Source organism: Cetorhinus maximus, chromosome 25 (assembly GCF_964194155.1).
Source record: "Cetorhinus maximus chromosome 25, sCetMax3.hap1.1, whole genome shotgun sequence".
NCBI lineage: Eukaryota > Metazoa > Chordata > Chondrichthyes > Lamniformes > Cetorhinidae > Cetorhinus > Cetorhinus maximus.
Genome location: NC_135903.1, coordinates 26,730,843 through 26,754,884, shown reverse-complemented (window position 1 = coordinate 26,754,884; position 24,042 = coordinate 26,730,843). Strand labels below are relative to the sequence as shown.

Here is a 24,042-nt window from a genome sequence, read left to right as displayed (position 1 = left end):
TATCCACATACTTATACGAACTATATCTTACCAACTGTCATCTTGTATTACACCTTTTCTATTCCCTGTTTTAACAAAAGTTTCCATTTACTTTTGAAAAGCTGTCTGATGAAAGAAGGCATTGAAGAAAAAAAAAGTACTGAACTTACGTCTTATGGATAGTCTGAAAAAGCTGCTGCCCTTCTGGAGAGACTCCAGCACTAATTGCATATGCTTGGCTTAATTTCTCTTCCTTCTCTGTCCGTGCTCGGTTGGCAAGCTGGTAATAAAGTAACAGTTTAAGTATCAGACACTTCTGGTGTCACAACCAAAAGCTGATTTTATAATTGGCTGGAACAGTCCAACTGTTGCAATGCTTACCTAAAATGTTACCAAACTTTTTATAATTTAAAGCTGGTAAACAGTATAGATCTTAAGCAGGTGGATTGTCTAGAACATTTAATCATTCTTCTGATCAGTATTTAAGAATACAGCACATTAAAAAGATTTTTGGTGGCTTTAACTCAGGTCTTTTCTTTTACTATTTTAACATATTTCAAACAAAAATGGCACCAAGTTTTAGGTATCATCATGTGAACCCCAGATATGATTCTTGCTTGAGGCTTATATACATTTAAATTATCCCATATTCAGTTAGCATACAATTTATGAATTTTATGGCCCTCAATGGCTCAACCTAACATCACCAAATCTGAACATTCAGTTAAGTGGCAGCGGAGGTGCCCCTAGACTTGAAGAGCATCAGGGGGCCTGGTGGGAAGGAGCCAAGCTTAACTTAATTCAGAATGTTTCCAGGTCTAGAGCAAAGGTCTAGGCTTGGTTTCAATGTCCTGAATAGCCCACCAATCTCACTGTCAGGCTCAGACATGTTTAACGACAAAGCTAAAATATTAGCAGGCAAATAGCATCTGTGGAACTATAACCTATCAACTTCAGGAGAAGGGTGGGGGGGGGATGAAGTTATTTTTAAATTTAAATAATGCCACTTTGTGAACGTCACACATATGCAGAACATGAGCTTTTGGATGGCAAAGCTTGACAGCTCTCAACTTGTGTATCCTGGAGTCATAAAACCAACAATTTAATTTAACTGAAGGATTCAGCTCAAAGATGAACATCAGTCTTGACATTGAGAATTTGAAATTGTAAATGAGCTTAGGAGAAAGACAACTAAACTGGAACCAGATAAAAAAAAGATAGATGCAGTTGTCAGGTCACACCAAAACTGACAACTAAAATAAAAGCAAAAAACTGCAAATGCTGGAAATCTGAAATAAGAACAGAAAATGTTGGAAAAACTCAGCAGGTTTGGCAGCATATGTGGAGAGAGGAACAGAGTTAACGCTTCAAGTTCAATACGACTTCTTCGGAACTGAAGAGAGGTAAAAGTGTGATGAATTTTATACTATTGAAAGAGGGGGGAGCAAAATAGAAGGCCAGGTTGGAAGTCAGAAGATATTAAAAAACAAAGACACCATGGAAAGGTGTCATGCTGTCTTTTTTACACTGGGGAGACTAAAAGCAGACACCTTCGCTCAGTTTGCCAAGCATGGCCCCGACCTTCCTGTCCCTTGCCATTTTAATTCACCATCTTGCTCTCATGCTCACATTTGTCCTCGGCCTGATGCAATGTTCCAGTGAAGCTCAACTCCCATTGAGTTTTACAATTTTAGATCATGAGCTATGTCCTCCATTTAGATTTCCTCACCTAAAATGCCAGTCTGTATCTTGTTCTCATGTTTTTGCTTTCAGACAGCAATGCCCTCTTTCTGCTATTAACGTATTCTGCTACTTTGCTTTCAGACAGTGCTGACCTTTATTCTGCTATTAACACCTGCTTTAGTCTTTAATACTATTACCACTCCCTTTGTCTTTTTGTTTCATGACATCTTTGTCATTCAATCTCCCCCGCCCTCTAACCTACCCCTGATCTTCTATTTTTCTTCACCTGCCTCGCCCCTCCTTTATCAACAGCATAAAACTCATACATTTCTACCTCTCTTCAGTTCTGAAGAAGTGTCATATTGGACTCAAAACATTAACTTTGTTTTTCTCTCTCCACAGATGCTGCCAGACCTGCTGAGTTTTTCCAATATTTTGTGTTTTTATTTCTGGCAACAGGCTAAGTTTTAGGAGGATGAGAAAAATCTATTGGTGTGCTTGTTAGATTTTATGTAGGTGCAAGACTCAGCATAAAAATTGCTAGAGCTTCAAGCAGCTTGATGGAGCACCAGACTGTTAAAGAAGTGCACAAGAGAACAAAGCATTGCACAAGGATGAACAAAAGAATAAGGTGGCTCAAAATTACAATAGGACTTTGTCAAAGTGGCATCTGATCCGCCATGCTAATCACTGAAAGGAACCATGTTACAAGACACTGAAGATTGATCAGCTGAGAAAGATGTATGGATAGATCAGAACCTAACTAAGGTGCATGAAGTAAATGGCTTGTATTTACCAAGAGCTGCATGTTAAAAGAGTCCAACATCAGTTTTCCCAATAAAGATTATACCCGTGGCACAAAATGCATCAATGAAGGCTCAAGAAATTGAGTACCAATGGGAAATAAATTAAAGTGAGTTTCTACAGCAGGGAAGTTGTATGTTTCGGAAAGGGAAAAGTTAAGAAACACATTGGTCTAGTTGGAAGCATTCTGAGCGAGTATGGAATCCATTCTGGAGCAGAGAGATGCAGCATGTGATATGAAAACAACATGTAAGGTTAGTGCCTAGTCAACATTTCTACCAGGCCAAGAAACAGAAGATGCACACTTTGGGAATATACTGTTCAAAAATTATATCAGGTATCAGATAGAAGAATGGAGTGAATACCTACATGGATGAAGGTCAAGTCATATCAGAAGGTAATGGAATGGGTCCCAGCTCGGAAAAGACTACATGCAAAGCCACGTTCAACTATAAGAGTAACAACAGATAGAAACCATGAAGGGATGCCCTTATGACAAGCCTGGTTATCATGGTGAAATTCCCCCCTTTTACATCCTAAGGAGAAAAAGAATGGACAAAAAACAATACAAACCAGCAAAGTCCCAGATTCAATTCCAAAAGGGTGCCGAGTGAGCTGATTTCAGCTAGGACGGCAATGGGGAACTACAGATAGCTCAGCTTTTATGTAATATAAAGAAAAAGTTAGCCCAAGATTCTGCTTCGCATCCCATGACTCCTGCTAGAAATTGTAAGCACCATGAACATTAAGACTAGGCTTAATTGTGATGCCCACTAGTGTAACAAATTGTTGACACAATCTAAGCTATGAAGAGTAATCACTAAGGTGACATACCAGAGCTACCTGGATCAGAGTTAAATGAGCTGGAAGCCAAGCTGCAGACACATCAATGCATCAGGGAAGGGAAAAGTAACTTGGACACTTTATTCCAGAAGGCAGTCATACCCCTAAAGATAGGGTTTTCTAATTTGGTCAGGGGCTGGAGGGTGTGGCTGCAATTGAAGCATCTAAGGGGAGATGGGAGAAGTGCAGGAACCTCAGTCCTTGCAACTGGTCCAACAGGTTCAAAATTCTTGCCGCTTGTATATATAAGGGCTGGGGCTGCAGGGTGAATGACCAAACTGACCATGGCATCATGTACAGGAGGCCATTCAAGCAGGGTAGTTAATAGGAATGTAGTGGTAGTATGGGGCACTATAGTCAGGGACAGACACTGTTCTCTGCAACTGAGAGCAAGAGTTCAGAAGACTGAGTTGCTTGCCTGGAGTCAGGGTTCAGAATGTCTGCTCAGGGCTGGAGAGAACTTGCAGTGAGAGGGGGTGGATCCAATTTTTGTGGTCCACATGGAAACAAACAACATAGATAGGACTAGGAAAGGGGATTCTTGCTGCTCATAATCCTTGCGGTTTATGAGCAGCTAAGGGCTAACTTAAGAAACATAGCCTCAAAAGTAATAATCTCCATTTAATGCCTGAGCCACAAGCAAATTGGTGCAGGGTAAATAAGATTGAGAGATGAATGCGTGGCTCAAAGATTGGTGGGGGAGAAATAGGTTTTGATTTATGGGGCACTGGCACCAGTAGTGGGGAAAGTGGGAGCTGTACTATTGGATTGGTCTTCACCTGAGCTGTGCTGATATCAAAGTTCTGGCAAGTCTTATAACTAAGGCAGTGGAGAGGGAAGGGATCATGTGAGGGGTGATGTAGTAAATTTAAGGAAATGGCAGGGTAGTAGCTCAGAGTAGCAATTTGGATAATGATAACCAGAGTGTGGCAGGAAGGAACAGAGTGTACAAATCGTAAGGGCGCACCAGCAGACAAGGCCAGAGATTGCAAAAATGGTAAAAAAGTTAAAGGCATCGAAATGCATGCAGCATAACAAATAAATATGTATGACCTGACAGCCATTACAGAGACATGGTTGCAGGGTGACCAAGGTCAGGACCTGAACATTGAAGGATATTTCACACTTCAAAAAAAAACAGGAAGCTAGGAAAAGGTGCTGGGGTAGCTCTGTTCATTAAGGTTGACATTAGTGTAGTAGTGAGAGATGACCGTAGCTTGAAAGGGCAAGATGTAAAATCAGTTTGGGGAGAGGTAAGAAATGGGAAAGGTAAGTGGTCACGTATGGGAGTAGTTTAGAGGCCCCTTAACAGCAGTTACATGTAGAACAGAGTATACAGGAAAAAATAAATGGGGTGTGTAAGAAAAGTGCCACAATAATCATGGTGACTTTAATTTACATGTAGATTGGGTGAATCAGATTGGCAAAGGTAGCTTGGAAAATGAATTCACAAGAGCGTATTCGGGGCAATTTCTTAGGGCAGTACATTCTAGCACCTACCAGACAGCAGGTTATTCTAGACCTGGTAACATGCAATGAGACAGGATCAATCAACAACCTTATAGTAAAGGAGCCTCTGGGGGACAGCGATCATAACATGATGAATTTCACGTTCAGTTTGAAGGTGAGATGTATGGGTCTACGGCTAGTGTTTTAAACCTAAATAAAAGGTAATTATAAGGGTATGAAGGCAGAGTTGGCTAAGGTGGACTGGGAAATTAAGTTAAAAGGTAGGACAGTAGAGGTGCAATGGCAGACTTTTAAGGAGATATTTAAAAACTTTCAGCAAGAAAATGAGAAAGAAAGATTCTAGGAGATGGATGCATCATCTGTGGCTAAAGAAGGAAATTACATACAAAAACACAAATTAACAGCAGGAGCAGGCCATTCAGCCCCTTAAGCCTGCTCCGCCATTCAATAGGATCATAACTGATCTGATTTTAACCTCAACTTCACATTCCAGCTTACCTCCCGATAAGCAAGGGGGTGAAAGGATATCAAGAATCTACCTACCTCTGCCTTAAAGATATTCAAGGACTCTGCCTCAACCACCTTTTGAGGAAGAGAATTCAAAAGTCTTGCTATCCTCAGAAAAATACTTTCCTCATCTCTATCCTAAATGGGCAACCCCTTATTTTGAAACAACGACCCCAAGTTCTAGATTCTCCCACAAGAGGAAACATCCTTTCCACATTCACTCTGTCAAGTCCCCTCAGGGTCTTATATGTTTCAATCAAGTCACCTCTTACTTTTCTAAACTCCAGTGGATACAAGCCTAGCCTGTCTAGCCTTTCCTCATAAGACAATACCTATTCCAGGTGTTAATCTGGTAAACCTTCTCTGAACTGCTAATGCATTTACATCTTTCCTTAAATAAGTGGACCAATACTGTACACAGTACTCCAGACATGGTCTCACCAATACCCTGTATAACTGAAGCATAACCTCCCTACTCTTGTATTCGATTCCCCTTGCAATAAATGATAACATAGAAGTTAAGGATAGCTTCAAACTGAAATAAACACTGTGCAATTTGCAAAGAATAGTGGTAGGTCAGAAGATTGGACAGATTTTAAGAACCAACAAAGAATGACTTAAAAAAAATAAAGGGGGAGAAAGAGTATGAGAGAAAGCTAGTGAGAAATATAAAAACTGATAGTGACAGTTTCTACAAGTATTTAAACAAGAGAGTAATCAAAGCAAATATTGGTCCTGGGAAAACTATTAGATCTAAAGGCTGACAAATCCCCAGGACCTGATGGCCTGCATCCTAGGGTCTTAAAAGTGGCTACAGAGATAGTAAAAGATATAGGTTATAATCTTCCAAGATTCTTCAGATTCTGGAAGGATCCCAGCAGATTAGAAAACAACAAATGTAACACCTTTAATTCAAGAAAGCAAGGAGACAAAAAGGAGGCAGTCAGGCTAGCTAGCCTAACATCTGCCATAGGGAAATTGCTAGAATCCATTATTAAGGAGGCTATAGCAGAATACTTAGAAAATTATGTTATCAAGCAGAGTCAATATGGTTTTAAGAAGGGAAATCACGTTTAACTAATTTATTATAGTTCTTTGAGGAAGTAACAGGCAAGGTGGATAAAGGGAAACCTGTAGATGTCATGTACTTAGATTTCCAAAAAACATTTGATAAGATGCCATATCAAAGGTTATTAAACAAGGTAAGAGCTCATGTTGTTTGGGAGAGGGGGGGTAACATATTAGCATGTACAGAGGATTGGTTAACTAACAGGAAGCAGAGAATAGGGATAAATTGGGTCTTTTTCAGGTTCGCAAGCTGTAACTGGTGGAGTGCCACAGGGATCATTGTTGGGGCTTAAACTATTTACAATCTATATCAATTACTTGGATGAAGGGGCTGAATGTATGGTAGCTAAATTTGACGAAGACACAAAGACAGGTAGGCCAGTTAGTTGTCAAGAGGAGGTAAAGAGTCTATAAAGGAATATAGATTGGTTAAGTGAGTGGACAAATTTTAGCAGATGCAGTACAATGTGGGAAAATATGAAATTGTCCATTTTGACTGGAATAGAAAAGCAGTATACTATTTAAATGGAGACAGATTGCAGAACTTGGTGGTACGGGGGATCTGGGTGTCTTGGTACATGAAATCACAAAAGGTTAGTATGCAGGTACAACAAGCGATTAGGAAAGCATATTGAATGTTGGCTTTTATTGCAAGGGTAATGGAAGAAAAAAGTGGGCGAGTTTTACTGCAGCTGTACAGGGCCTTGGTCAGACTACATCTGGATTACTGTTTACAATTTTGGTCTACAGATTTGAAAAAGGATATAATTGCATTAGCAGTTCAGAGAAGGTGCACTCTACTCATCCCTGGGATGAAGGATCTGATGAAGAAAGGTTGAACAAGTTGCACCTATACCCATTGGAATTTAGAAGAACAAGAGGTGATCTTATTGAAACATTCAAAATCCGGAGGGGACTTGACAGAGAGGATACTGGGCAGGTGTTTCCTCTTATGGGAGGGACAAAAATTAGGGGATACAGTTTAAAAATAAGAGGTTTCTCTTTTAAGACAGAGATAAAGGAAACATTTTCTTTCAGTGGGTTGTTAATGTGTGGAATTCACTTCCTCAGAAAGCAGTGGAGGAGGCTAGGTCATTGAATTCATTCAAGGCTGAGTTAAATAGATTTTTGATAGACAAGGGAGTCAAGGGGTATTGAGGGGGGGTGTGTGCAGACAGGAAGGTGGAGTTAAGACCACATTAAAATCAGCCATGATCTTATCGAATGTCAGAGCAGGCTCCAAGGGCTAAATTGTCTACTCCTGCTCCTGAATCCAATGTTCATATGTACCCTTGGAATTGTATCACAGAACGCTACTAACTTCAGAGAAGAGTGGAGAGGCATTAACCTTTTTTGCAGATAACCGTGCATAAATTCTCTGTTTGGACACCAACAGTTCTAACATTTTAAACCTGAACTTATGTAGTCAATCCACAAAAAGCACAGGTGCAGGTCACACCCGCTGTTCTTCATTTGGTTACTTGTTAAGTTTAACAAGTATTGTGTGAACTGCCGTATCGAAATCCTTCCAGAGAAAACCAAAACCCAATGGCTATTTTTTCCTACAATGTCTAGCACCTGATATTGCTGTATTTAAAAGACTGGAACAGGTTACATGCCATTCAGCAAGAGAATGGCACATAGCAACTCAACCACAGAAGCTATCAGGAGCTGAATTTTATTTTAGTGCCAACTTTGGCTTCAGTGGGACCATTCTTGTCTGAGTCAGTAGGTTGCAGGTTCAAGCCTCACTCTAGGACTTGAGTATATAGCCTATGTACAACAGTGGGAATTCTGCATTGTCAAAGGTGCTGTTTTTCAGGTGAGATATCAGTGAGACCCTTTCTGCACACTTACAGACTTAGCTGGAGATAAAAGATCCCAAGGCATGAATGGAAAAACAGAAGAATTCCTTCCCTGTCCTGGACAACATTTTCTCTCAACCAACGCCACCAAATACAGATTAAATATTCAAGTCACTGACGCCTGAGAGACCTTACCATACGCAATTTGGCAACAGTGTTTGAACACAAGAAAACAGAGACTACACTTTCAAAAAGTAATTTGTATGCTACAGAGGAGTCCATTAGAACTTCCCATGGATGTGTCTTAACCCAGTGAGTCTACCCAAGTTCTGTTTCCTTTACGTGTTTGTTTCAGACTCCATGACTCTTGCTAGTTTCAGAATGATTGTATCACATTTCAGGTTAATATCGCCAGTGTGGGATTGTTTGCTAATTGCAGTTGTCATCACCATTTCATAATTGTTACTTCAGTTGGTCCGCTGTCAATTTTGACTATCCAGAAACACACATGTATGGTCATGTTTAGAAAAGCAATTTAAAATACTGCGGATGCTCAAAATCTGAAATAAAAACAGAAAATACTGGAGACATTGCTGAATGCCAGATTTCCATAGGTTGTACTTGACCTGCTGAGTGTTTCTAGCATTTTCTATTTTAGATTAAGAACTTGAATCTTTCTGGGAGGCAGAGAAGGGAATAGATTTAACCAATGCAGTATTTTTAAATAGGTTCTGTTTACTTTGAATTTAATAAGTGCAGAGCTTCAGACAATATAAATACTAGCATCATTCCTCTCCCCTTTTCTGTCCTCAAGTAGAATCATCGTAAAAAGGATGGCTAGTCCTGGTATTTACCATAGACGCGTGTGCACTGAAGGAGGTCATTCAGCCATTCGAGTCAATCAGGCTCTCTGCACAGTAATCCAGTCAGTCCCATTCCCCTGCTCTATCTGTGTAGCTCTGCAAGTTTATTTCCCTCAAGTGCCCATCCAATTTCCTTTTGAAATATTGATCATCTCTGCTTTTACCACCCTCGTTGGTGAATTCCAGGTTATTACCACGCGCTGTGTCGAAAAGTTCTTCCTCACATCCTTCATGCATCTCTTGCCCAAATCCTTAAATCTGTGTCTCCTAGACCTTGTGCTATGAGCTAATGAAACAGATTTTTTGTCTACCTTAGCTAAACCTGTCATAATCTTGTACACCAATCAAATATCCCCTCAATCTCCTTTGCTCCAAGGAGGACACGCCCAGCTTCTCCAACCAAACCTTCTAACATCCATCCCTCATCCCTGGCTGGAACCAATCTGATAAATCTCTTCTTCATTCCTAAAGTGTGGTGACTAGAACTGGATGCAATACTCTAGTTGTGGCCTAACCACAATCTCCTTTGCTCCAAGGAGGACACGCCCAGCTTCTCCAACCAAACCTTCTAACATCCATCCCTCATCCCTGGCTGGAACCAATCTGATAAATCTCTTCTTCATTCCTAAAGTGTGGTGACTAGAACTGGATGCAATACTCTAGTTGTGGCCTAACCAGAGCTTTATAAAAGCTTCAGCTTAACTTCCTTGCTTTTGTACTCAATGCCTCTATTTATGAAGTCCAAGATCTCATACGCTTTGCTAACTACTCAGAATATGTCCTGTCATCTTCAAAGTCCCATGCACTGAACCCCAGGTCCCTCTGTCCCTGCACACTCTTGAGAGCTGTGCCATTAAGTCTATATTTCCTCTCCCTACCCTTCTGCCAAAATCCATCACCTCACACTTTTCTGTATAAATTCCATCTGCCAATTCTGCTAGTCTATGTCTTGTTGCAGTTGATCTATATCAGCCTCACCGTTTACCACACCTCCAAGTTTGGTATGATCAGCAAATTTTGAAATTTTACTCTGCATTCCAATATCCTAGTCATTTACACATATCAACAAAAAAAGTGGTCCTAGTACTGACACTTGGGGAACAACACTGTCCATTATCTTTCAGCCTGAAAAACAGCCATTTACCACAACTCGCTCTTTTCTGTCCTTAAGTTTTTTTTATCCAAGTTGACACTGACCCACATACTCCGTAAGTCTCAAATTTTTTAACCAGCCTTTTTACGTGGTACTTTGTCACTTTCTTAAAATTTATATAGACAATATCCATTGCATTTCCTTCATCAACCTTCTGTGACTTCATCAAAAAATTCAAATAATTAAGTCAAACACAATCTGCCTTTTACAAATCTGTGCTGGCTGTCCTTAATTACCTCAAAGCACAATAACTGGGGGAATTTCAATTTCAATTCAATTAATAAAAAAACCTAGAATAAAAATGTAGTCATTAATAATAATCATAAAACTGCTGGATTGTCACAAAAACCCATCTGGTTCACTAACCTTCAGATTACCTGGTCTGGCCTATTTGTGACTGAGGGTGACTCTTAACTGCCCTTTGAAATAGCCTAGCAAGCAACTCTGTTCAAGGACAATTCAGGATGGGCAATAAATGCTGATCTTCCCAACAATGCTCACATCCCAAGAACAATTTTTTTTTTTATAAAGAGGCAAACTAGATCCTATTAGGGACAAAAAGGGTGATATATGCTTTGAGACACAGGCAATGCTAGAATGCTTAATGAGTACTTTGTATTAGTGTTTACTAAGGAAGAGGATGCTGACAAGATATTGGTTGCAGAGATCATAGAGATAATGGATGAGGTGAAAATTGACGGATGCACTGGAAAAGCACGCAATGTAGAGTGAATAAGTCACCTAGATTTGATGGCTTACATCCCAGGTTGCTATGGGGAGGGCGGAGACAGCAGAAAATTTTGTCATAGTCTTCTAATCTTCCTAGATTTGGCCGCCAGAGGATTGTGGAGTGACAAATGTGACACGCTTATTCAAGGGTATAAGAACATTCCTAGTAACTACAGGCTGGTCAGTTTAACATCAGTGATGGGTAAGGTTTTAGAAACAATAATCAAGGGGAAAAAAAAATCAATTAATTTTTGTAAAAAAGACATATGAGCGCATTGCTAGCAAGGCCAGAATTTATTTTTCATCCCTAATTATCCTTGAACTGAGTGGCTTGCTAGGCCATTTCAAAGGGCAGTAAAAAAATCAACCTTACTGCTGTGGGCCTCGAGTCACATATAGGCCAGACCGGCTAAGGACGGCAGATTTCCCTCCTCAGAGGAGGGCTAGTGAATCAGATGTTTTTTTTTAAAATGACAATCTAGCAGTTTCATGATTATTATTATTAATGAGCAGCTTTTTTTCTACTTTTTAAAAATTAATTTAAATTCCCCCAGCTGTCATGGTGGGATTTGAACCCTGTGTCTCTGGACTGTTAGTCCGCACTTCTAGTTGCCACAATGCTACCGTCCTCCTAATCAAACCATTAAGGGCTGCTGGAGGGAGTCAATTTCATCTTTGCAATGTTTTTCACATATCCCTGCAGTACAAAAAAAAACCTGTGAATACAGCTCCAAACACAAATGAGTTATTAAGGCTACCATTCAGGTGCATGTAAGCCCAAAATCATGGGGTATGCATTATGCTGATAAATTATACAACTTCATCCAAGGCAAATCTGTATTTATAAACATTGAATCTGTTATAAAACTTGTCAGACTCACACAGAAATAGAACAGTTAATTTAGGGGAATTCAACCATAGTTTTTACACTTCCCACTCAGTAAGAATTGGAGGATGATACAATGAGAAAAGCCTATGACAACATACTCTTTTACACCTACAATAGTAAATACATTCAAGCCACAATAAGGGCTATTTTGCCACAAAAAGAACATTGTTTCCTGTGAATAAACAACACTAGCTTACTTTAAAAAATTATGCAATGAAAGTGTTTATAGGATCTCCGCAAACTTAAATCAGCCAATGGTTACATCACTACACAAATGAAACAATCTCAGGAATTCTTATGCCACAATTCTCATTATCAAAATATTTTTTCAAGCAAATTCAACATCGTTGGGGCAGTACCATAAACACTACTCGCATATCTAATATTACACACTTGAAGAAATAGAATGAGAAAATATATGCAAAACAAAACTGTACCGTTCCTTTTCAATTTTTAACTAAAATGGTCACAAATCAAATCAATGACTCATTTGCCACACAGAATGGTGGGAATTTGAAAGTTTGCCCCTTTGCTCCAACCCCTCTTCAATACATAACTGGCATTATACTGATACCTTCCACTTTGTTCCCCAAGTGGATTTCTTTATATGTGAGCTCAGACAGCAATGCTAGCTAATTTGTACAGCTACATGGAGCATCATACCTATGCCTTATCTTGGATTCCACATGGCTTCCATCAGGGATCATTGGAACCCTTGCATCAGGCTGTCGAGACCAACTGTACCATCCCTGCACCCACACAGAAACACAGGAAACTTATGGCCATCCTGGCTGACACCAGCCAACATAGGAAAGGAAGAGTTGAAAAGCTGTCTGAAGGCATAATGAACTGCACTGGCAAATGATCAGCCTCTGAAAATAAACTATATACTTAAGCTCATTTCTTGTTCACAGTATATGTAATGTTGGCAAAAGGATAATAAAACAAGTGACCTGACACAAACAAGTATGTTTCATGCTCTCCACACTCCTCCACCACCAAAAGCTGACCATGGAACATGAATTTACTCAATACAATTATAAAGCGAAATTTTTATTCGCATTTGCACAAAATAATTGATACAATATATTACTTTGAGACTTCATGCAATTCCTGTATAGCCACCATTAAGAATAAGGGCTATTTCTAACCTCACATTTTCAGTCAGAAAAACTGTGCAGAACTGATCTTGGCCATAGAAGCTGTGCATTACAACTGACATAAATGCTCACAGGCTAGGAAAGGGGTAAGCAAAACCAAAGCTTTTACTCCTGCTCTTGTGATCTGTAGATGCAAGCCTAGAAAGGACAAAAAAATGTGGGCAAAAACAAGAAACAAAAGGAAGGGGAATGGGAAAATTATGCAGTAAAAACTGTAACATACATAATCGGAAAATAGCACATTTTGAGGAAAACAAAACTAAACCAAACCTCAAAATTCTCAGTGGAATTGAGACTAGAGGCCTTGAAATTAAACATCAGAATAAGTGTAAGTCAGCAACAGACAAAGAGATAGTAAAAACTTCTACAGTTATATAAAAAGATATTAGCCCCAGAAAATGTGGGTCCTTTAGAGGCAGAGACAGGAGAGATTATAATGGGAAGAAAATGAGAGACATTATATGAATAATTTCATTGTCTTCACAGTATAAAAAACAAAAAACATTCCAGAAATGGCAACAAACCAAGGGCCTCATGAAAATGAGGAACTTAGGGACATTATTACCAAAGAAACAGTACTGGAGGAAATTAAAGGGACTAAAATTCAACAACTCTTCTTGACCTGATGGCCTGCAGCCTAGGGTTTGAAAAGAGTTAGTTCAATGCTCCAGTACTTCCTTGATTCTAGAACAGTTCCCATGGATTGGAAGGTAGCAAATGTAACCCTGTTAATCAGGAAAAAAAGGGAGAGAAAACAAAGAACTAAAAGGGCAGTTAGCCAAACATTATTGGGAAAATGCTAGAATTTATTATGATGAATGTGGTTACAGAACGCTTATAATCATAATATGATTAGGCAGAGTTAAACATGGATTTGTGAAAGGGAAATTGTGCTTAACAAATCTGTGTTTTGAAGCTGCACCTAGCAGGGTGGATAAGGGGGAGCCAATGGAAAAAGTGCATTTGGATTTTCAAAAACATTCGGTTAATACACAATATGGGATTGGGGGTAATCTATTAGCACAGTTTAAGGATTGGTTAACGCACAGATAAAAAAGAAATAAACAGGCCATTTTCCGGTTGACAGGGTACAAGGATCAGTGCTTGGGCTTCAGCTATTTACAATCTATATCAATGATCTAAATCACCTAAGTGAGGAGACAGAGTGCCCAAGTTTGCTGATGATACAAAGTTAGGTAGGAAAGTAAGCTGCAGGAGGACATAAGGAGACTGAAAAGGGATATAAATAGGTCAAGTTAGCGGGCAAGAACATGGCAGATGAAAAATAATATGGAAAAATATTAAGCTATCCAGCTTGGAAGGGGAAATAGAAAAGAATATTTTTTTAAAATAATGAGAGACTGAGAAATGGTGGTCTTCAGAAGGACCTGGATGTCACTGTATACAAATCACAGAAAATTAACATGTATTGCAAGTAGTTAAGAAAGAAAATGGTATATTAGCCTTTATTATAAAGATATTGGAGTGGAAGAGTGAAGTAATCTTATTACAATTGTACAGGGTCTTGGTAAGGCCACACCTAGAGGACCGTGTTCAGTTTTAGTCTCCTTTCCCAAGGAAGACTATATTTGCTTGGAGGGAGTGCAGTGAAGGTTCACTAAACCGATACCTGGGATGAGGGGACCGTCCTTTGAGGACCGATTGAGTAGACAAGGCCCGTATTTCATTTAATTTATAAAATGAGGTAATCTCATCGAAACCTATAGGCTGAGAAATTTGCTTGCAAAGCAGTGCTAATAGCCAAGTGGTGCTCTTCAATGACATCAATGAGGAATGAGCACGGGCCACTTCTACCCCCGAGGAATCAGTGCAAATCTGTGTAGCGCTGCTCCCACCCCCCCTCCCCAATAAAATCCTTAAGGGCCTTGACGAGTTGATGCTGTTTCTCCCGGCTAGGGAGTGTTGAATTGGGTTCACAGACTCACAATAAAGGATTGGCCACTTACAAGTGAGATGAGGAAAAATCGTTTCACGCAAAGCTTTGGAATTGTCTATCCCAGAGGACAGCAGATGCTCACTCATGGAGCATATTCAAGACAGCAGTTAATAGATTCTTGGATACTCAGGGAATAAGGGAAAGAGTGCTAGTGTGGGAAGGTGGAGCTGAGGTAGACAATCATCCTTGATCGTACTGAATGGCAGAGCAGGCCTAAAAGGCTGAATGGCCTTCCCCATTCCCATTGCTCTGAATAATAGGCACAATTTGTATTTAAGTTGTCAACTTACTTGAATGTTCAAAATTAAGGAAGAGTTTGAGGATAAATTTGAAGATTTACTTTTAAAATTAAAAAACTTCCATACAAAGGTTTATTCTAATATGGAATCCTAGTCACTCAGACACTTAATCAAGAGATAAACAATTGAAAAATGTTAAAAATTGGAAAGAACAGGGGGAAATGGTATTTCCTAGAGCCAGGTGTGGAACTGGCAGAATAGGCTAAATGAACTTCTATGCTGACATTTCTACAAGATCTTCCTGATCTGTACTGCTCAAGGCCACAGTACATTATAAATTTAACAAGAGTCATCTGCGGAAGGATGGAATCACCAACATGTACTTCTGTAGGATATAGGCAAGCAAAATAATTATTGGATTCAACACAAAAAACAGGGCTGCATTATTGAAATTTAAAAATTGTATTCTTCTTGCAATCGATAATAATAGAAAGTCACAGGAGACATACTAAATTTATTTGCTCTGAAAAATTGCAGTCTTCCTCCATAGATAGAAAATTATGAATAGCATACATCACAGCACAAAACGCAGTTGAATGTCAACTTCAGAATTACTATGTGGGGTGTAAAACATGGTGGAACCCATGCCATAAGGCAATCATTTAAAACTAAAGTAATTTTGTGAAACAGATGCCTGTTTTTACTAATTATCCAACAGGCAATTTTTTTCCAATGTGACATTCTATGACAGTTTCATGCACATTAAATTATGTTTCAAAATATTTTTCAGCATGAAAGCATGACTCACTTAAATTTACAATACCATCTGCATAAAGTGAATTAAAAGCTACAGAAGTACTATTTTTGAACATAATCTTAGCTTCCCCATTAGATCAATATATCAGCGAGTAGTTGAACCAGGATGGCCTCCAGTTCAGTTCCAGATCTGTGATAGAAAACTGCTAATTCAGCAAAATGTCAGTTGGGGCTCTACAGTGAACTAAAGAATGAAAACCAGCTAGAGTTCCTATCCTGATCGCTATTTAGCAAATATCACTGCTGCAAGTACACATATATTCCTGAAATGTTCTGCAAATATTTGAATTATCTTTACGGATGGAACCAGGTTGAAAATTTAGCTGTCACACACATGTAGGTTCTAAGAAACTCTACCAATTAAGTGACAATAAAGTTTTAAACAAGGCTGAAATATAAGTTTTTCTACAATACACACAAGAATGGCAGATAAATTAATGGAAATAATCAAAAATATAATCATAATACCAGTTTATAAATATGTTCTGTAACTGCAGGTAACAACCAAAACCCCACGTAAATTTCACTATCAACATTTAAAGAGAATTGCTAAGTCAATTTTGAAGCCCATCCATAGAGAAATGTATTCCTTCAAGGATATAATATGAAAAAAAAGTGTCAAGGGCTTGAATTATATTTTTTAAATGCACAGTATGAAGTCCTTATTCTTCCATTTAGCAACCTTCCCCCCACCCCCCAATCCATTTTTCCTCTAATGACATTTATTCAAAACCTTCAGCAGAAATAGATGGCATTTTCTCCCAAGATTCTTACCTTGTTAACATTCAGTGAAGCTAAGGGTGGTGGAGTTTCTGTCCGATCGTTAATTGTTTTAACATCCGAAACATAAGCTAAATTAATCAGTAGAACATCGTTGTGGTTGGGCTTCCCACTGGATGAGGGACATTCTTTAAGAAAATGGTTAAGGAACACACTGAATGAATGGAAATCCTCTGATTATATGCACTGCATTTCCCTTGCCAGACTTCAATATTGAAAAGTCTATAAAAAGACACTAATTGAAATATATAGTTCCATGAGGCAATAGTCAACACTGTAATAGGAGACAAATATTCTTCAAACCCATTCATTAATCTTTCAACTGCAATTCACACTTGTGCCTCACTACCACTTAAAGCTTGGTTACTGCACAAAAATCAATACACACTTTTATGATTTGCCAGTTAGACAAGTTAATTTTATATTTCGAACATTTGAGATCAACTTTGCATTCAAGATTTACATGATTTGCTTTTGTAGCATAATCCCTAAGCATTAGTCGTTGAATTTATGCTAACAAATATACAACCTATCCCATACACATACATCATGCATAACTGTTAAATCTTCAAATAAATGAAAAACTATTTTAAAGCAGTGTTATTCAGTGTTCCAGGATAATTTCTTTAAATATTTAATGCATTTTTAGTGCATTAGTGACACTGGAATATTTCCCAATATGATATGAACATGTTAGGTATTAATACATTGATGTCAGGATTCAAAAGTTCATGCACAGAAAATTCAGCCCATCGTGGCTGTGCTGGCATGAAACAGCTATCCAGCTGAATCCCACTCCCAGTGCTTGGTCCATAGCCCTGCATGTTACAGCACTTCATGTAGATATCCAAGTATTTCCTTAAATGCTGTTACGATTAAGAGGTTTGTAAGATTATATTTTGCGACTATAGTTTGAAATTTAGGGTAAATGAAGCAGGTCATGTGACCTGTTCTGCAGTCTGCTTCACAGTAAGCCTGGCTAGTTTGATTGTTAGAGATCAAAGGAAGGCTTAGATTGTTAAGAGATTAATGGGGGGCTTAGATTGTTAGAGATTAAAGGGAGCTTAGATTGTTAGAGATTAAAGGGGGTCTTAGATTGTTAGAGATTAAAGGGGGGTCTTAGATTGTTAGAGATTAAAGGGGGGGCTTAGATTGTTAGAGATTAAAGGGGGGGCTTAGATTGTTAGAGATTAAAGGGGGGGCTTAGATTGTTAGAGATTAAAGGGGGGGCTTAGATTGTTAGAGATTAAAGGGGGGGCTTAGATTGTTAGAGATTAAAGGGGGGGCTTAGATTGTTAGAGATTAAAGGGGGGGCTTAGATTGTTAGAGATTAAAGGGGGGGCTTAGATTGTTAGAGATTAAAGGGGGGGCTTAGATTGTTAGAGATTAAAGGGGGGGCTTAGATTGTTAGAGATTAAAGGGGGGGCTTAGATTGTTAGAGATTAAAGGGGGGGGCTTAGATTGTTAGAGATTAAAGGGGGGGCTTAGATTGTTAGAGATTAAAGGGGGGGCTTAGATTGTTAGAGATTAAAGGGGGGGCTTAGATTGTTAGAGATTAAAGGGGGGGCTTAGATTGTTAGAGATTAAAGGGGGGGGCTTAGATTGTTAGAGATTAAAGGGGAGGCTTAGATTGTTAGAGATTAAAGGGGAGGCTTAGATTGTTAGAGATTAAAGGGGGGGCTTAGATTGTTAGAGATTAAAGGGGGGCTTAGATTGTTAGAGATTAAAGGGGGGTCTTAGATTGTTAGAGATTAAAGGGGGGCTTAGATTGTTAGAGATTAAAGGGGGGGCTTAGATTGTTAGAGATTAAAGGGGGGTCTTAGATTGTTAGAGATTAAAGGGGGGTCATAGATTGTTAGAGATTAAAGGGGGGGCTTAGATTGTTAGAGATTAAAGGGGGGGCTTAGATTGTTAGAGATTAAAGGGGGGGCTTAGATTGTTAGAGATTAAAGGGGGGGCTTAGATTGTTAGAGATTAAAGGGGGGGCTTAGATTGTTAGAGATTAAAGGGGGGGCTTAGATTGTTAGAGATTAAAGGGGGGGCTTAGATTGTTAGAGATTAAAGGGGGGGCTTAGATTGTTAGAGATTAAAGGGGGGGCTTAGATTGTTAGAGATTAAAGGGGGGGCTTAGATTGTTAGAGATTAAAGGGGGGGCTTAGATTGTTAGAGATTAAAGGGGAGGCTTAGATTGTTAGAGATTAAAGGGGGGGCTTAGATTGTTAGAGATTAAAGGGGGGGCTTAGATTGTTAGAGATTAAAGGGGGGGCTTAGATTGTTAGAGATTAAAGGGGGGCCTTAGATTGTTAGAGATTAAAGGGGGGGGCTTAGATTGTTAGAGATTAAAGGGGGGGCTTAGATTGTTAGAGATTAAAGGGGGGGCTTAGATTGTTAGAGATTAAAGGGGGGGCTTAGATTGTTAGAGATTAAAGGGGGGGGCTTAGATTGTTAGAGATTAAAGGGGGGGCTTAGATTGTTAGAGATTAAAGGGGGGGCTTAGATTGTTAGAGATTAAAGGGGGGGCTTAGATTGTTAGAGATTAAAGGGGGGGCTTAGATTGTTAGAGATTAAAGGGGGGCTTAGATTGTTTTACTGGGGGTGGGGGGGACTTTTGGAGACAATAGCAGTAGTCTCCGAGTTTACGATATAAACTCTGAGTCTCCCAAAGTCTCAGGAAGGTTTTGCAGGTATCTGGTTATAAACAATTGTGCTGTAAACCATCAATTTACTTCTAAGATTAAAAGGGAGTTGGAGGCAAGAATAGCTAATCAGCATTTCTACGGGGATGCAAGGTTAATATGTTTCAGGTTGCCACTGGAAAGAGGGCAGAGGAAGTTATTTTTGAGGTTACAGGCTTCCCTACAAATCAATGAATACCACAAACCCACAACAGTTTGTGTGTGGTCAGCCAAGAGAAAGGCTGCTTGCCTTTGCAAGCTACCATAGCCAGATGTGGGGGAGAGATGGCTGCTAGTCAAAGAGACATATCCTGCAGCCTTCTAAGAATTCCAGGAGATTTGTCCTGGCATGTTCAGGGAGGAGGAGAATCATAGGAAGAGGCTTTGTTGCTGGTGGTGCATTTAAGGAACTCTCCGAAAACTGAGGAAGGCGCCTGAAGATGGCCACTCGAAGAATAGGGATATAGGAACACATTGTAAGCTGGCAATATCCAAGGACTGTTTGTGAAAAGGACTGTAATTCCATGGAGAGTGCGATGGGAGTGAAGTATGAAAGGGGAAAAAAATCACTTCTCCTAAAGTATAAGCTGCCTACAAAAAAAGCGTTTAGTCATTAGAGTTTTTAGTCATTTGTTACAGTAAGTTTTAAAATGTGAAATCTTGTGGTGTCATTCTTTCAGCTAGTAACTGGAAGTTTGTATCTCTTTTTAAAAGTTATCAGTCTCTATGGAGATCATAATGTGACAACAGTGAGTTCCAGGACCCCAGCAACCTCTGGTGAAAGAATTTCTCAACTCCCTCTAATCCTTCTGTTAATTACTTTAAATTCATACCCACTGGTGATTGCCTTCTCTGCTAAAGAAAACAGGTCCTTCCTATCCACTTTCGACTCCTCAATTTTACGCACAATTAAATCTCCCCTCAGCCTCCTCTACTCTAAAGGAAATAGCCTCAGGATATCCAATGTTTCCTCATAACTAAGATTGTCCAGTCATCCTCAAATCTCCTTTGTACCCTCTCTAATGTGATCCTTCCTGTAGTGCAGTGGAGTACTTCAGAACTGTACACAGTATCCAAGCTGTGGCTTAACTAGTACTTATACATTTCTAGCGTAACCCCCCTGTTCTTATATTCTACACCTCGGCTAATAAAGTATCCAATATGCCACCTTATCTACCTTGGCCTGCCACCTTCAGGGATCTTTGGACATGTGCTTCAAGGTCTCTATACTTCTCAGTATCCTACCATTTATTCTGTATTTCCTTGCCTTGTTTGCCTTCTCCATGTATACTGCCTCACACTTTCCTGGAATAAATTCCATTTGACACTCTTCTGCCCATTTGACCAGTCAATTTATAGCTGTAGTTTGCAGGAAGATTTCTTCCTCACTATCAACCACAGAACCAATTTTGTATCATCAGCAAACTTCTTAATCATGCACCCTACATTTAAGTCTAAATCGTTGATATATACTATGAAAAGCAAGGGAGCTTGTATAGATAACCTCACTGAAATGGCATTCTAGTCACAAAAACACCTGTTGACCAACCTTTGCTTTCTGCCACTTAGCCATTATTGGATCAAACCTGCCACTTTCCCTTGGATCCCAAAGGCTCCTACTTTGCAGACCAGGCTGTCATGTGATACCTTGTCAAAAACCTTACTACAACCCATGTAGACTACTACATCAAACACACTACCCTAATCAGCCTTCCTTGTTATCTCAAAACGTTCAATCTGTGCCTAAGTTGCGATTAATACCGTCCCTCAGAATTGTTTCCAATAATTTGCCCACCACCAAGGTTAGGCTGTCTGGCTTGTATTTACTTAGTCTGTCCCTTTTCAAACAATGGCACATTAGTCCTCCAATCCTCCAGGACTACGCCAACAGCCACAGCTAATTAGAAAATGATGCTAAGAACCTCTGCTATTTTCTTTCTTGCTTCTCTTAGCAATCTGGGATATATTTTATCTGTAATGTACATGGTGATTTACCTACTGTCAAAGATATTAAATCCCTTAACATTTCCTTGCTCACCATGCTTATTTCATGTTCCTCCCTGACTGCAACGTGTGCATCATTCCCCTTTGTGAAGACAGGCACTAGTAACATGCTCATGTCTTCTACCTCCAAACACAAGTTACCCTTTTCATTTCTAACAGGCCCTACTCTTTCCTTAGTTATCCACTTGCTTTTCACAAAACGTTTCTGGGATTTCCTTGATTTTACTTGCCAATATTTTCATGCTTACACTTGGCTTTCTAATTTCCTTTTTAATTTCACCCCTGCACTTCCTAAATTCTCCAGGCTTTCTGCACTATTACACTCTCAGAATTTGATGTAAACTGCTTTTTTTGGCTTGGTGGGGGGGCGGCGGTGTGAGGTGGAGGTGGTCTATTTTTGGTGGGTTTCTTTGTGGTAACATATTTGTTCTGAGCTCTCTCCACCTCCTCCTCAAATGCCTCCCACTGCTCGGATGTTGATCTGCCTTCACGTAGCTGATTCCAGTCCAGTTTTACCAAATCACATCACAACTTAGTAAAATTGGTCTTTCCCCAATGTACAATTTTTACTCTTAATCTTTATTGTTTTCCCCAACAACTCTAAATCTAACTGAATTATGATCACTATCACCAAAATGCTACCACCATTAAAACCCCTTCCATCTTCACAGCTTCATTACCTAAAACTAAGTCCAGAACTGCCCCTCCACTTGCTGGGCTTGCTGCATACTGCCTAAGAAGTTCTTCACCTTGCTCACTGGAGTTTTCAGTGAGTCACCCACAGAATCCAGTTGACTCAGACCAGCACAGCTGGACTAGGCCAATTTGTGCTCCAATTTTCAATGCTGCCAAGAAGTTCCTGGAACCTACTTATCACTTTACCATGACCAAGGTAAAATGATGTGGTGGGACACAGCACATCCTGTCACCTTTCATACTCAGCATTTATTTGCCCAAATATTGCAAGTATTTTAAATTGTAATTTTCTAAAATTACAGCGCACAACTACATGTAATTGGATCTTTCATCAAAGTTACATGTAGGGGCAGCTCTAAGAGAATTCCTAGCTGGTGTCTTTAAATCTGAGTATTCAGGACAATATATTTCTTGGCATAGTACTGCAGGTTTCAACTGAGCATTGACATGGTCAACAGCTTAGCTATAAAAAGCTGCTAGAATTGAAAATCCTTTGTATTTGTCTACACACACAGGTGGATGCCCAAATTCAAACCCTTGCCAATATGTAGACGGTAAAATGCTAAAGGCTTGAGAGCACTTACACTAGTATTATTCTTACAGGCACATTTTTGTACACTATACAATTGGCTCATTCTGTCCCAGCTCTTTTTACTTTCTCCTACCTCTAATTTTGATTCACTGGGATATGGATACAGAGAGCAGTTTCTCTTGTACTGGTAAGGTTAGGTAAGCTCAACCTTCCATCACCTGAATAAATGAGCCATTGTTGTCCAGCTGGAGGCTAGGAACTGTGGCAATACACTACAGGACATGAAAATGCACCATAAAATCCTTTACAGACCAGACCACAAATACACCAAGAACATCAACAGACTATTAACCAAACGTAGGACCAAGGAGCAGATTTTTATATTTAAGTATACTAAAACTATTGCCTCTTCAGATTATTTATAACTTTAAGAAGCTTCAGTTGCATTGAGTCCATTGACTCTCAAAAAGATGGAAGGTGGTGTGACATTTATAACATAGGTCTGCCCACACAAGATATCTACGCCACTCTAATTCTTACCGCTTGAGCATACCTGATATTAATTGCTCCACCATTGGTGGCCAGGCATTCAACTGCCAAAATGCTAAACTCTGGAATTCCATCCCTAAATCTCTCTGCCTCGCTACCTCTCTTTCCTTCTCTAAGACACTCCTCTAAACCACCTTCTTTGGTCAGGCTTCTGGCCACCTGCCCAAATATCTCCTTATGCAGTTCAATGTCAATTTTTGCTTTATAATGCCCTGCGAAGCACCTTGGGATATTTTATGCTAGAACCATAAAACCATAGACAAGTTACAGTGCAGAAAGAGGCCATTCAGCCCACCGTGTCTGCGCTGGCCAAATAAAGAGAAAAAATAAACTAGCCGCTCATTTTAATTCCACTTTCCAGCACCTGGTCCATAGCCTTGCAGGTTACAGCACTTCAGATAGAACCGTTAAAGGCATTATATAGGTACAAATTGTCATGGTTCTGATTTTTTAGTTGGCCATTTGGAATTTACCCAAGTATTTCAGACAGCATTTTTCACATGTTCGCCACATTATTTGTTTTAAAAAAACCAGAGGCTCCAAGAAACCCTTTAAACACTCATTATTCTGTGCCCTCGAAAAGCCTCTGCAACCAGCCTTGAAGCAAACATAGATAGCACTCCCAGCACCTACTCACTCAAGGGCAATTAAAATACACCTGGATTAGAAGCTCAGAAGTGGCATTCAAACTCAATTCTCTGGTCAAGTGTACAGGACTTCAGCAATGAAGCTAGCCCTCCCTTCATTTTTTTTTGTAACTGACCGATTCTTTACCTAAAAATTAGTACCATACAAAAGGTTAACTATTTTAAAACTTAAATACAATCTTGCAAGGTCATAT

At 39.5% G+C, this 24,042-nt stretch overlaps 1 protein-coding gene across 2 annotated transcripts in view; it reads right to left on the bottom strand.

The window, feature by feature from the left end:
- lsm12b (LSM12 homolog b) overlaps window positions 1-24,042 on the bottom strand; it is a 57,908-nt gene that overhangs the window by 19,111 nt on the left and 14,755 nt on the right. For both annotated transcript variants that reach the window (XM_078529663.1, XM_078529664.1), the window contains 2 exons: window positions 16,740-16,873; window positions 150-259 (listed from right to left, as the gene is read on the bottom strand). In XM_078529663.1, the coding sequence (XP_078385789.1) occupies window positions 150-259; window positions 16,740-16,873 (244 nt within the window). The remainder of the gene's footprint in view (window positions 1-149; window positions 260-16,739; window positions 16,874-24,042) is intronic.